The sequence below is a fragment of the Chenopodium quinoa genome, unplaced genomic scaffold (genome assembly GCF_001683475.1).
Source record: "Chenopodium quinoa cultivar QQ74 unplaced genomic scaffold, ASM168347v1, whole genome shotgun sequence".
NCBI lineage: Eukaryota > Viridiplantae > Streptophyta > Magnoliopsida > Caryophyllales > Amaranthaceae > Chenopodium > Chenopodium quinoa.
Window position 1 is genome coordinate 4,086,147 of NW_018742798.1, and position 14,213 is coordinate 4,100,359.

General features: G+C 43.2%; 1 protein-coding gene across 1 annotated transcript; it reads left to right on the forward strand.

Annotated features, from left to right (window-relative positions):
- Positions 1–2,152: 2,152 nt before the first annotated feature.
- Positions 2,153–2,749, forward strand: LOC110724935. Its single transcript, XM_021904424.1, has one exon. It carries the CDS (start codon positions 2,153–2,155, stop codon positions 2,747–2,749), a length of 597 nt encoding a protein of 198 aa, XP_021760116.1.
- Positions 2,750–14,213: the final 11,464 nt, after the last annotated feature.

Below are 14,213 nucleotides of genomic sequence, written 5' to 3' on the forward strand. Positions count from 1 at the left end.
GCTTATGTTAGTTGTTATGGCCATTCCCTTCCTTCTAGCTTAGGTTTTTAGGCTAGGGAAGGGGGTGAAAATCATGTGTATTTGAATATCTATTGATTATTGATTGGGACTTATTCTTGAGTTGATGATTTGAGCTATAATATGCTTGGAGTTAGTGTGTGCACCTCTAATCCCAAGAATATATCCCTTGATTGAATGCATGAGAATGATTTAATCTATGTGTGAATGATTTTGTCGACATGCTTAAGTAGTTGCATGAGAATGAACTATTTTAGGTAGAGTTTATACTCCTAGAATCGGTTTCCTTTCGGTTTTCGCTAGTACTCTTTGTTCATGATTGAATCCCCCTTTCCCTAGTGCTTTTGTCATTGTTATCTCTATAATCTTGTCCATTTATTTGCTTTTAAAAGTGTTTAATCTATTTCCCTTATTTCTAGTTTATTCTAGGCTCAATAGTAGTTAGTTTGTCCATAGAATTCTTCAACACAAATTCAAATACCACCTTTTGTTATTAGCAACTTCTCCTCGATTTCGTATTAATTGTGTTAAACCCCCGTTTCCTTGGGAATCGACCCTACCTTACCGCTATCTAAAGCAAAATTTGATAGAGCTAGGATAGGAGTTATAAATTGTAATATTGATCTAGGATAATAAACTAACGACCTATTGTCCACCGATCAAAATTTTGGCGTCGTTGCCGGGGAAACGGCTAGTTTTGCACACTTATTTGCGTAATTTGTGGATTTTGTTGCTTTTTGTTTAGTTCCTTTTCCACTTGCTAGTCATTGCTAATTGTTTGTTTAGCTTTGGTGAATGCAAAGAAGGTCTCAAGGACCACCTACTCACAACCTTGATCACGAAATCGACCGAACCTTGAGACAAGTCCGTAGACTCTATCAAGAAGAGGGAAGAGGTTTTGGTGCAATTTTTGATAGTGAAAGTGATTCTTGTTCCTCACATTCCCAAGGTGACGAAATGGCGGGACAACAAGTGGATGTATTATTCCGTGAGTTCGGTAATCCGGAGGATTATGAGCTCACCGGTGGGATATTGTTACCCGTCACTGAGACTAACTTCACCATCCATCCTCAATACACACGAATGGTTCAAGCGGAGCAATTCTCGGGTTCACCAAGTGAAGACCCCATTGAGCACCTTGATAGGTTCCTCGAACTCTGTGCCATGATACAAACCAACCAAGTTTCTCAAGAATACATCCGGATGCACCTATTTCGGCAATCTCTTGCGGGGGAGAGCAAAGAAGTGGCTTAAGCAAGTCAAACCTAATTCTCTCACGACATGGAGGGAAATTGTGCAAGCATTCTTGAAGAGATTCATCTCCGAGGAGAAAACCGCCGAGATGAGGAGGAAGATAGCATCTTTTGAACAAGAGGCGGAGGAGATTCTTAGTGAAGCTTGGGAGAGGTTTAAGGAGTTGGTGCAAGCATGTCCTCACCATAAGTACAATCAAAGCTTACTCATGAGGTTCTTCTATGATGGTTTGGAACCGATGTCCCGAGCTAATTTGGATGCGGGAGCGGGTGGACAATTGATCAAAGTCCCTCAAAATCAAGTTGAAGCAACGATCGAAGAGGTAGTTAAAAATTACTCTTGGGGAGGAAGAAGGAGGAATGCACCAAAGAAAGGTGGGAAGTATGAGTTGGAGAAGGTCGATCAATTGCAACATCAAATTGAGATGTTGACAAAAGGGCTTGCCAAGTTGAATATAAGTGTTGCTAGTGGTTCAAGCTCCTCCCAAGTCAACTCTTTCTCTTGTCAAAATTGTGGTGGCACCAACCATGATACATCCTATTGTGGCGGGTTGAGCCCGGAGCATGTAGCGGCATACAACACAAGGCAAGAAGGGTATAGGGGAAATGGTGGAGGAGTAGCTTGGAGACAACCACCACCCGGATTTGCAAACCAAACTCAACAATGGAATCAACAGGCTCAACAACCATACAATTCCAACACCCAATATCAAAACCCTCCTCCATTCCAAACCCAAAATCAAAGAGGAAACTACCCAAGAAACAACCAACACAATAATCAACACTAATACCAAAATCAAACCCAAGCAACTCAAAGAAGTCAAGAGCAAGCATCTCAACCCGATTCTTCTCAAAGTCAAATTCTTCAACAACTTCAAACCATGAATCAACAAATGCAAGAAGTCAAGGCTCATAACAAGATGGTTTATTCACAACTAGCACAATTGGCCGAGAGAGTTTCTTTTAACTCATCTTCCACTTTGCCCGGACAATCACAAACCAACCCTTCCAATATTGTAAAACCCGACTCTTGCAAGGCAATCACATTGAGATCGGGTACATCTTATGAGAGTCCCAAGGAAGAGGATGGTAAGGAAAAGGAGGGAGAAGAAGAGATGAGTGATGATAAGAAAGTTGAAGAAGAGAAGGTTGATGAGAAAGAGAAGAGTATGGAGAAAAAGAAGACTAAGGATGTGGTGACATCCTCAACTTCTAGTGAGGCTAGAAACCTTGATGGACTGGTTCCTTTTCCCGGTCGTCTTGCGGAGAGAAAATTGAACGATAAATTTGCAAGGTTTCTAAGTGTGATGAAAAACTTACACATTAACCTCCCTTTCATTGAAGTTGTCACACAAATGCCTTCATACTCCAAGTTCTTGAAAGACAATCTCACCAACAAAAGGAAGCTCAATGATGAGCTTATCACTCTTCCCCATCAAGTGAGTGCACTTGTTCAACACAAAATGCCCAAGAAGTAAAAGGACCCGGGAAGCTTTACCTTGCCGGTCAAAATTGGGAACATGGAAGCTAGGGGTGCCCTAGCCGACCTCGGAGCAAGTGTTAGTTTAATCCCTCTATCCATTGCTCAAAAGCTTAACATTGAGATGATCCCCACTAGGAAAACCATTCAATTGGCCGATCGATCGGTGAAGCTACCTTGTGGCGAGCTTGAAGATGTCCCTATTCAAGTTGGGCATATCTATGTGCCATGTGACTTTGTGGTGATGGATATGGAAGAAGATGTGGATACACCTTTGATCTTGGGCCGTGAAGCTCTTAAAACTTTGGGGGCGGTAATCAATTGCAAGAATAATACCATTACATGTGAAGTGGCCGATGAAAAAATTGTCTTTGAATTCTCTAAGCTACTCAAAACCCCCATGGTTGAGAAGTGTTATAGGGTCGATGTTGTCAATGAAGAGCTAGATCGTTTGGGAAGGGTTGTCATGAGTCCTAAAGATCCTATGGCCGAAGCTCTCACATGTGAGGAAGATTACTTCTCCCAAGAAGCAAAGGAATTTGCTATGGCCATTGAAGAAGCCAAAAAGGAAGAAGAGAACGGTACTAAGCATGATGAGCTTGAGCATAAGGAGGAAAAATTGGAGGAGAGTTCTAAGCCTCCTCCCAAGGTAGAACTCAAACCCCTTCCCCCTTCTTTGAAATATGCTTATCTTGGAAATGAAGGAGAATACCCCATTATTGTCAATGCTTCCCTTAATGGTCTTGATTTGGAAAAATTGATTGTTGTTTTGAGAAAATATAGAAATGTGATAGGGTATAGCATTGACGATATTAAGGGTATTAGCCCTTCTTTATGCATGCATCGTATTCACCTTGAGGATGATCAATCCACCTCCATTGAACCTCAAAGGAGGTTAAACCCCAACCTCCAAAAGGTAGTCAAGAAGGAAATTTTGAAATTGCGTGAGGCGGGTATAATCTATGATATCTCCGATAGCAAGTGGGTTAGCCCGGTTCACGTGGTCCCCAAAAAGGGTGGAATGACCATTGTCAAGGGAGAAGGAGGAAAGGAAATCTCCACCCGGACGGTCACCGGGTGGAGGATGTGCATTGATTATAGGAAGCTGAACAAGAACACTAAGAAAGATCATTTTCCTCTCCCCTTCATGGATCAAATGTTGGAAAGACTCTCCCATCATGCTTTCTTTTGCTTTTTGGATGGATACTCCGGCTTTTTCCAAATCCCTATCCATCCAAATGATCAAGAGAAAACTACTTTTACGTGTCCATATGGGACATTTTCGTACCGAAGAATGCCATTCGGGTTATGCAATGCTCCCTCAACTTTCCAACGATGCATGACTTCCATTTTTTCTGAAATGCTTGAGAATGAAATTGAAGTTTTTATGGATGATTTTAGTGTTGGTGGATCGTCTTTTGACACATGCCTTATTAACCTTGAAAAAGTTTTGAAAAGGTGTCAAGAGACGAGTTTAGTGTTGAATTGGGAAAAATGCCATTTTATGCTCGAGGAAGGTATTGTCCTAGGCCATAAAGTATCAAAAAAGGGCATTGAAGTAGACTCGGCTAAGGTTTCGGTGATTGGTAAGTTGCCCCCTCCTACCTCCGTCACGGGAGTGAGAGCTTTTCTTGGGCATGCCGGTTTTTACCGGAGGTTTATCAAAAAAAATTCATCTATCGCCAAACCCTTAACCGAGTTACTCAAAAAGGATGTTGTGTTCAATTTTAATGAGGGTTGCCTTGAGGCATTTCAAAAGCTCAAGGAAGCCCTCATCTCTTCTCCTGTGGTGCAAGCTCCGGATTGGAGCTTGCCCTTTGAGCTAATGTGCAATGCAAGTGATTTTGCTGTAGGTGCCGTGCTTGGGCAAAAGAAAGAAGGAAGATCTTGTGTCATCTACTACGCAAGTAGAACCCTCGACGAAGCTCAAAAGAATTATACCACAACGGAGAAGGAAATGCTAGCGGTTGTCTTTGCCATGGATAAGTTCCGGTCTTACCTCATATGCTCAAAGGTGATAGTCTACACGGATCACATCGCGGTCCGCTACCTTATGACCAAAAAGGAAGCAAAACCACGTCTCATTCGTTGGGTTCTTTCTCTCTAAGACTTTGACATGGAGATGAGGGACAAAAAGGGGGCGGAAAATTATGTAGCGGACCATCTATCGAGACTTCCTTTTGAGACTAAAGAAGACGTGCCTATCAATGAAGAATTGGGTTTTGAGGCTCTTATGGCCATTGCATCAACACCAAGCCCTTGGTATGCGGACATTGCCAATTACTTAGCATGTGGTGTCGTTCCCCCGGAGTTCTCCTCTCAACAAAAGAAAAGGTTTTTCAAAGAAGTGAGGAGGTATTTTTGGAACGATCCTTATCTATTCAAGCAATGTCGAGATGGGCTTTTTAGAAAATGTGTTCCGGATCATGAGATCGAAGGGGTGCTTGAGCATTATCATTCATTGCCATGTGGTGGGCATGGAGGAGTAGAAAAGACCGTGGCTAAAATTTTCTCAATCTCTTCTTTGGTGGCCAACAATGCACAAGGATGCCCACAAATTCATATCTAGATGTAATAAGTGCCAAAGAAGTGGGGGCATAACCAAGCGTGATGAAATGCCTCAACAAAATATTTTGGAGGTTGAACCCTTTGATGTATGGGGGGTCGACTTTATGGGGCCTTTCGTTTCTTCTTGTGGCAATCTCTATATATTGGTGGCGGTGGACTACGTGACCAAGTGGATCGAAGCTATACCCTCGCCCACCAATGACCACAAGGTTGTGCTCAAGCTTCTAAAAAAGATCATCTTCCCAAGATTCGGGGTCCCAAGAGTTCTTATTAGCGATGGTGGTTCTCACTTCGCCAAGAAACAACTTGAAGCTCTCCTCAAACGCTATGGGGTTCATCATAAAATCGGCCTACCATACCACCCCCAAACTCAAGGACAAGTGGAAGTATCAAATAGGGAGATCAAGAACCTTCTTGAGAGGATGGTGAACAAGTCTAGAAAAGATTGGTCTCTCAAACTTGATGATACGCTTTGGGCTCTAAGGACGGCTTACAAGACCCCGATTGGTACTACTCCTTACCGATTGGTCTATGGAAAGGCTTGTCATTTGCCGGCCGAGTTAGAGTACAAAGCTTGGTGGGCGATCAAAGGGCTCAATATGGATATGACCTTGGCGGGCGAAAAGAGGCTACTTAAGCTCAATGAACTTGAGGAGCTCCGCTATGATGCCTATGAGAACTCGAAACTCTACAAGGAGAGAACCAAAAGGTGGCACGACCAACATATAAGGAACAAGAGCTTTAAGGTTGGGGACAAGGTTTTATTATTCAATTCTAGGCTCCGTTTGTTCCCCAGAAAACTTAAGTCTAAATGGTCGGGGCCTTTCACAATTTCAAAAACAACTCCTTATGGGTCCTTTGAGTTAGAAGCGAATGGGAACAAGTTCATGGTCAACGGCCACCGTTTGAAGCTCTACTATTGCAATGATCAAATTGGCATGATTGAGTACATGAGGCTCGATCCGCCGGATCCTAAGTCACTTTCTTGAGGATAATGTGAAATGGTCAAGCTAATGACCTTATAAAGAAGCGCTTTTCGGGAGGCAACCCTAATTCTCAACCCTTTTTGATTTTGTGTTTTTTTTTGTCTTTGACTATTTTTGGATGATTTTTCCTTTAATCTCTTATTGAATGCGTTGTTCATTCTTTAGGTACCTTGATCTTTGGGTGCATGATATATTAAGTTGGGTTTGGAGAAGAGAAGGAGTTTGGAGAAAGAGGAAGTGGAAGTGGAGATGCCCAGAGAGGACCCTGGAGAGGGCGCGCACAAGTCACCCGCGGGCGCGGCCCATAGGCCCGCGGGCGCGGCAACCCCTCCCCTGTTTTCAAGATAAAGCGGAGATGCTTCAGTAATGACTGGAGCGGGCGCGGGCAGAGTTAGCCGCGGGCGCGGCGTTCTCCCCTGCGGGCGCGGACAGGCACAGCCGCGGGCGCGGCCCATAGGCCCGCGGGCGCGGCATCCTTCAGTCCAGAAAAACAGAAACCTGAAACCCTAAAGCCGCGAGCGCGGCATACGATCCCGCGGGCGCGGTCAGAGCATGTCGCGGGCGCGGCCCTTAGGCCCGCGGTCGCGGCCCTTCAGGTCTGCGACTTCTCCTTTTATTTTCAGCCACATGCCCGAAAACATAATCAGATTTTTTTCCCCTTTTCCCTCTCTACTCCTTACTCCATTTCAAACCCTAACCCATTCCTCTTAAATTTCTCTTCCTAATTCATCAAATTCCATCAAATTTCAACAATTCCCTCACTCTTCTACAATTTTTCTCACCAAAAACCTGAAATTTCATCCTTTAAAACCCCCAATTTCGGTATTCCTCTTTGTGTGGCAATTTCTTTCACCATTGGTGGGTTCTTGGAGGAAGTCTTGATTTCTTCTTCAAGGGGATAGTAGGAGCAATTATTGATATCCATTTTGGTATACATTTCTTCCTTACTCTCATTTACCTTTGAATTTGAAACATGCTTTTGGTTGAGAAATTGTATGTTTATGAATTTTCATGTTGAAATTTTTGATTGGTGCATGCCTATATTGTATTCATTCATCATCTTAAGCATTATTAATTGTTGAGTTGTTGTTTGTGTTAGTTTGTTCCTTGTCATAGATTGCTTGCTTGTGGTTTGAACTTGGTGATTCTTGGTTTTGGAGATTGTTGTAGTGTGACTATTGTGAGTGATTGTTTTGGAATTGGACTGCAATTTGATATTGGTGACAATGGTTTTCGGTTCTAAGAAGAGAAAAAGTGGGAAGGAACTCCAAGGTTCATCCTCTTCCAACCCCCAACAAAATGAACCTACACCCCAAACCGCTCCACCACCTCTACCACCCCTCAAATTCCACAACAAAACCACAAACCCATCTATGACAACCTCCTAAACAGAAAATTGAGACCAACCAAGCATTACCATCACTCCACCACAACCAAGCTTGGTATCGATGAGGATTGTTGGTTCTTGTTCAACAACCTCGGACTCGGTTCCTTTGTGTCAAGTGCCTATCGAACCTACAAAGAGCCTACCCTAGATTTTCTTGCTTCCTTCGAAACTCATGCCGCAGGAGATAATGATCTCTCCATCTCCTTCCAACTCTTTAACAAAAAAGAAACCTTCACCCTCCGCCAGTTTAACCAACTGCTGGATTTCAACCCCGATGCCGATATGTTCTTCCCCGAACATGCGGGGCTCCATGCTTATGAGCCCCTTCACTGGTGGAAGGTCATTTCGAGAATGAACGCCTTCAACTCCAAGTACTCTTTAGCCAGTCAGATCATGCACCCAGCCATCAGACTTCTGCATCGAATCCTTGGGTACACGGTCTTTAATAAACAGGACTTGGGGAAGATTACAACCGAGGAAATCCGACTATTATGGCTAGCTACGCAGCCGGAAATTGGGCACAGAATGAACTTCGGGTATCTATTCACCAAATGCATTGAGAGTGTCCAGTCGGGTACAAGGAAAGGTGAAATTCATTTTGGAGGGATGGTAACTCGGATAGCCGAGAAGCTGGGGCATTTAGCTAAGCTCGAATATTGCACCCCCGTAGGGAAGAGTGATGGGAGTGATATCTGGCTCGACCTCGACCAACTAAAAACCATGAAGTTCATCGCAGATACCGAGGATCGAGGAAAGACTTGGAGCCTACTTGTCTCCCACGAGCACCACTGTTTCCTGCCCAAGCCGGAATTCACTTCTTTCACAAGGGAAGGAGTCAATTACCCATGGTGGGTAAAGAAGGACTCAGGCGTCCTTCCTAGCGCTAGGATGGTCACGGGGGAAGGGTCCGGCCAAAGCAATGAGGGCACAGAGGATGAGTTCCACCAACAACAACAACAAGAAGAATCAAGGCAACAACAACAACATCATCAACCTGACTACCAATAACAAATGGAGGCAATGCGAGCCCAAATGGAGAGCATGCAACTCGGCATGCAAGGTATGTTTGCTTCCCACCAACACCTCTCTTACCAAACCAACGCCTTATATGACTTGAGTGTGCGTAGAGGGGATTTCACTCCCCCGGTCAACTACCCTTATGTGCCTGCCCAACAAGGGCCCGTGCCATCTTGAGGGGGTGACAACCTACCTACGTACCCATATTGGCAAGGGACCTCGAACCCTACTGTGCCTAGGCGTGATTTCCCTGATGAGTCCGGTCATTATGATTATCGGGTTTCAGGTGGGAGTGATTACAGGGGTGATCCTAACTACCCCTATGTCGACCCCTCTCACCCCGACCCCCTTGTCCAACCCGAGCCATATGACCAGTTATCCGCGTCCCAGCTTGACCTCTTCAAAGGTCATTATGGGTGGCCACCTGGCTACTCCGGAGGTTGGGACCCCTATGGCCCCCCATCGGGTTTCACCTACGACGATGGGAGCGCGGATAACGACGGTGCCGGCTCTAGTAGCCATTAGTTTCCCCCTTGTTCTTTTTGTTCCCTCCCTTTGTCTTCCCCCCCTATTACTTGTCCTCACGCCGCATCGAGGACGGCGCTCTACTCTAGTGTGGGGGAGGGTGTCTGAGTCAAAGGAGAGTGTTAGGGAATGCTTGAGGCGAGTGTGGGGGAAGGCACCTAGGACTCAAGGGACTATTTAGGGGTTTTGGGTGTAGGTGTCGTTGGTAGCGTTGTTGTTGTCTGGTGTCTATGATGTCTGTTTCTATGATGATGATGATACGATGACAATGTTTTGATGATAATGACTCTATAATGATGGGATGTTTGGGTAGTAGGTCATACCCAAAGAATTTAGTTCATGGATTTTTTTTCTCTCTCTCTAGTACTAACGTTCTTTTCTTTTTAGTGCTTGCCTTGTTTTTCTTTGTTTTCCTCTCTTTTGTAGCTTGGAAGAAATTGAAAGCGACATGTGGAGGCACGGTAAATCGCTTGGTTGCTTTATTTTTTTTCTTCAAGAGACATTGGTGAGATCTTTCCTTTACTTTTCTTTTCTTTTCTCGTGTCGTGTTTAGTTTAGGCTTTAGCTTAGGAAAGAGTTGAATGGTACGAGGATGTTTGCATGCGGTTCCAAGGAACATGGGATCGTTGGTATTGAGACCGAACTATCACTTGTATGTCGATTGGGATTTATTTGAATCTTTAAGCCTCTCATATGAACCTTCTTGATTCTCTCTTTCCTTTGTTCTACTTCCTTTTGTGTGATAAGCATAATTATGGCATGATGATATGAATGTGTTTTGGAACTTGCTTGCTACATTTGGATTCTATCTCCGTGATGATGCATCCTTGAATGTTTGTCCTTTTTCTTAACTATGTGATGAGGTGCACATTTCGAGATTGTTGTTGATTGAACTAGACGAGCCTTAGTTAAGGTAGCAAGGGTAAGAACTTGTGAGGGCGTTTGAACCCCTAGTTCGCGAGATGTGGTAAGATGGAGTTGCTCCTTGTAGTGGATTTGAAGCCCTCTAGTTGGTATTTGCTTACCTTTCTCATCCCTTGTGAGGTTCTCTTGTTCATGCCTTCATCAACTTGTTGAGCGGCGAATTAGGATCCTCGACTATGCATGTTTGAATCCTTGTGTTGACTATTAGCTCCCAAGATCGCGACCTTGGACTTTTAAGAGAGGAAAAGGGCACCATTTCTCATTTTTGTTTATTTTCTCTTTTATTTAGTTACAAATTTGATTTTTCTCTTTGCATCATCCCTCTTGCCAACCAATTTGAGCCTAATGTTTTCACATTCTTGTCTCAACCTCATTACAAGCCTAGCGACCTATGTTTACTAACCCCTATTAGTTAATGAAGCAATGGCTTTGCGAGGCGAGTGTGAAAGAGCGTCATGAATGTGAACGTGAATCATTTGTGGAATTGGTTTGTAATTCTAGAGTTGAATATGTAAAGAAGTTTGAAAAAAAAAAAAAAAAAAAAAAAACCTTTATTTGATGAAATGAGAAATTTATTTATCTTGTATATATACTTGAATAAAGGGTGGTGATGCGAATGAAATCAAAATGTTTGGATATTCGTTTGAGTTGTGGTTGTGTTTTGAATTTTGACCTTGAGGATCCCCCTTTCTCTTGCTTCACTTAGGAATTACCGCCACTATTTCAAATTGAATATTCCGACCTCTACCTTAAGTCGTGTCAGTACAACCCTTGTGAAGCCCCTTTGACTTTAAGAGTTCATGGTCAACAACCGGTGGAGGGAGATGGTTCTCAACCCTATGGAAAGAACGTGCATAGTTGAGATGTCGGGATGATCTTTTACTTCCTCAAATTAAATCTTTTTCCGGTTCCTTCGTGGAATCATGAGGAGCCATCTAGGGGGACGATTTGAAGCTAGTGGGGAGAACGCGGACCGTTTTAGAGGGGATTAGGGCGAAAGATGACTCACTAGTTCTCTATGCTTAGTTGAGGCTCGAATCTTGCAATCTCTAACATCTTGAGGCGTGCATGCATCACGTAGTTGAGAATAGCTAATACTCTTTGACGTTTTTGTCATGGTTGAGTCCAGATAAAGCAATTGTTCTTTGGATCTCTTATGCTGTTTTCCCCAAAACCATGACATATTATGTTTGTCTTTGTGGTGTTTGATTTTTCTTTCTCTCTTTGTCTTGCTTGAGGAAAAGCAAGAGGCAAGTGTGGGGGATTTTGATGCGTGGCATTTATGCCACCATTTTAACCCCTTTTTACTACCGATTTCCCCCGGATTTGTCACTTGCTTATGCCTATTTTAACCCCTTTTATCTTGATTTTAGTCACTTTAGCCCCCTCTCGTATTTTTCCTCCCCTTTTTGTCTTTTCTTCTAGTTTTTACCTCCTTTTTATGTGTTTTGACAGCTCCCAGCGCTTATGTGCGATTCACGAATCAATAGCTCGAGTGGAGATGCCAAAGGAGCTTGGCGATGGAGTGGAGATGCCAGGATAGAGAGGGCGCGTTGTTCTGATGGGCCGCGAGCGCGGGCTTGTAAGCCGCGGGCGCGGACAGGAAAAGTCTGAAGCCAGCAGAAGAAAGTGGAGATGGCGAGCCGCGGGCGCGGAGCATATGTGCCGCGGGCGCGGCAGAGAAGCCCCGCGGGCGCGACATTTAGGCCCGCGGGCACGGCTTTCTGGGTTTTACGAGGCTATTTACCCAGCTTGGAGAGGGCGCGGCTGCCTGTTCGGAGAGCCCTCTTCCTTGCCCTTTTTCTTCCTTTTGGTAGAAGACTATAAATAGTCCCTTGCTTGATTTTCTTAGCATCCACTATTTCATTGGCCCCAAAAATCATTTGTAGAGAGAGAAGTTCATGGTTTCTAGAGAGAGAAAACACTAGTGTTCAAGATTTAATCTTTGTAATCAAATATTCAAGCTTTCTTCTAGATTGTTGCTACTACTTTGATGATTTGGTAATCTTTATAATATCAATCTTTACTTTTGTTTCTCTAGTTTTTGATTTTCTTTGTTTTATTGCTCTTACTTGAGTTTATTTCCATAAATATTCAAGCTTTATTAGTTTCTTTGATTTTTCTTTCAAGTTAGAATCATGTTAGGTTGTGTTGGTATTGAATACATGCTTATGTTAGTTGTTATGGCCATTCCCTTCCTTCTAGCTTAGGTTTTTAGGCTAGGGAAGGGGGTGAAAATCATGTGTATTTGAATATCTATTGATTATTGATTGGGACTTATTCTTGAGTTGATGATTTGAGCTATAATATGCTTGGAGTTAGTGTGTGCACCTCTAATCCCAAGAATCTAGCCCTTGATTGAATGCATGAGAATGATTTAATCTATGTGTGAATGATTTCGTCGACTTGCTTAAGTAGTTTCATGAGAATGAACTATTTTAGGTAGAGTTTATACTCCTAGAATCGGTTTCCTTTCGGTTTTCGCTAGTACTCTTTGTTCATGATTGAATCCCCCTTTCCCTAGTGCTTTTGTCATTGTTATCTCTATAATCTTGTCCATTTATTTTCTTTTAAAAGTGTTTAATCTATTTCCCTTATTTCTAGTTTATTCTAGGCACAATAGTAGTTAGTTTGTCCATAGAATTCTTCAACACAAATTCAAATACCACCTTTTGTTATTAGCAACTTCTCCTCGATTTCGTATTAATTGTGTTAAACCCCCGTTTCCTTGGGAATCGACCCTACCTTACCGCTATTTAAAGAAAAATTTGATAGAGCTAGGATAGGAGTTATAAATTGTAATTTTGATCTAGGATAATAAACTAACGACCTATTGTCCACCGATCGGTCCATCAAGATTCCTAGCCTCACTAGGAATTGAAGTTGTTTTCTCATTGGCAATCTTCTTCTTCTCCGAACCTCCTTCTATCTCATCACCTTTTTCTTTCTCACCTCCCTTGTTTTCATTCACACTCTCCTCTCCTCCCTTCTTTTCCTCACTATCCCCTTCATTTGGTCCTTCATAGGAAGTTCCCGAACTCAATGTGATCGCCTTGCATGTATCGGGTTTTGGATTGTGAGATGGGTTAGGTTGTGGTTGTCCGAGTAGAGTGGATGGTGAATTGAAAGGAGTTCTCTCGACCAATTGAGCTAGTTATGAATCAACCATCTTGTTGTGAGCTCTTATCTCTTGCATTTGTTGCCCAAAAGATTGCATTTGCGCATGCATGGCTTTGAGGAGTTGAGTTTGAGTTAGCTCCGCTTGAGGTGCTTGTTCTTTATGGTTTCTTTGAGGTGCTTGGGTTTGATTGTTGTATTGGTTGTTCCTTGGATAGCTTCCTCTTGGGTTTTGGGGTTGAGATGGAGGTAGATTTTGATATTGAGGATTGGAGTTATAGGAAGGTTGAGCTTGTTGGTTCCATTGTTGAGGTTGAGGTACAAACCCGGGTGGTGGCTGTCTCCAAGCTACTCCACCGCCACTTCCTCTAAATCCCTCTTGCCTTGTGTTGTATGCCGCTACATGTTCGGGGCTTAAACCTCCACAATAGGATGTATCTTGGTTTGTTCCTCAAAAATTTTGACGAGAGAAAGAGTTAACTTGAGAAGATCTTGCTCCACCACTTGAACTTGCATTCACACTCGTGTTCAATTTGGAAAGCCCTTTGTTAGTTGATCGATTTGATGTTGTAATTGATCAACTTTCTCCAATTCGTAAATACCACCTCTCTTTGGAGCGTTTCTTCTTCGGCCCCCCCCAAGAGTAATTCTTTGCTACCTCTTCTATTGTGGCTTCAACTTGATTTTGAGGGATCTTGATTAATTGACCACCCGTCGTAGAAAGAGTTAACTTGGCTCTTGACATGGGCTCCAATCCGTCGTAGAAAAACCGCATGAGAAACCCTTGATTGTACTCATGGTGGGGACATTCTTGCACCAACTCTTTGAATATCTCCCATGCTTCACCAAGACTTTCATCGGCCTCTTGCTCAAATGATGAAATTTTCCTTCTCATTTCGGCAGTCTTCTCTTTGAAGATAAAGCGCTTCAAGAACGCC

What these genes read in the sequence shown, in the direction of transcription:
- LOC110724935 (XM_021904424.1), top strand. Translation starts at nt 2,153, where the DNA reads ATGAATCAACAAATGCAAGAAGTCAAGGCTCATAACAAGATGGTTTAT.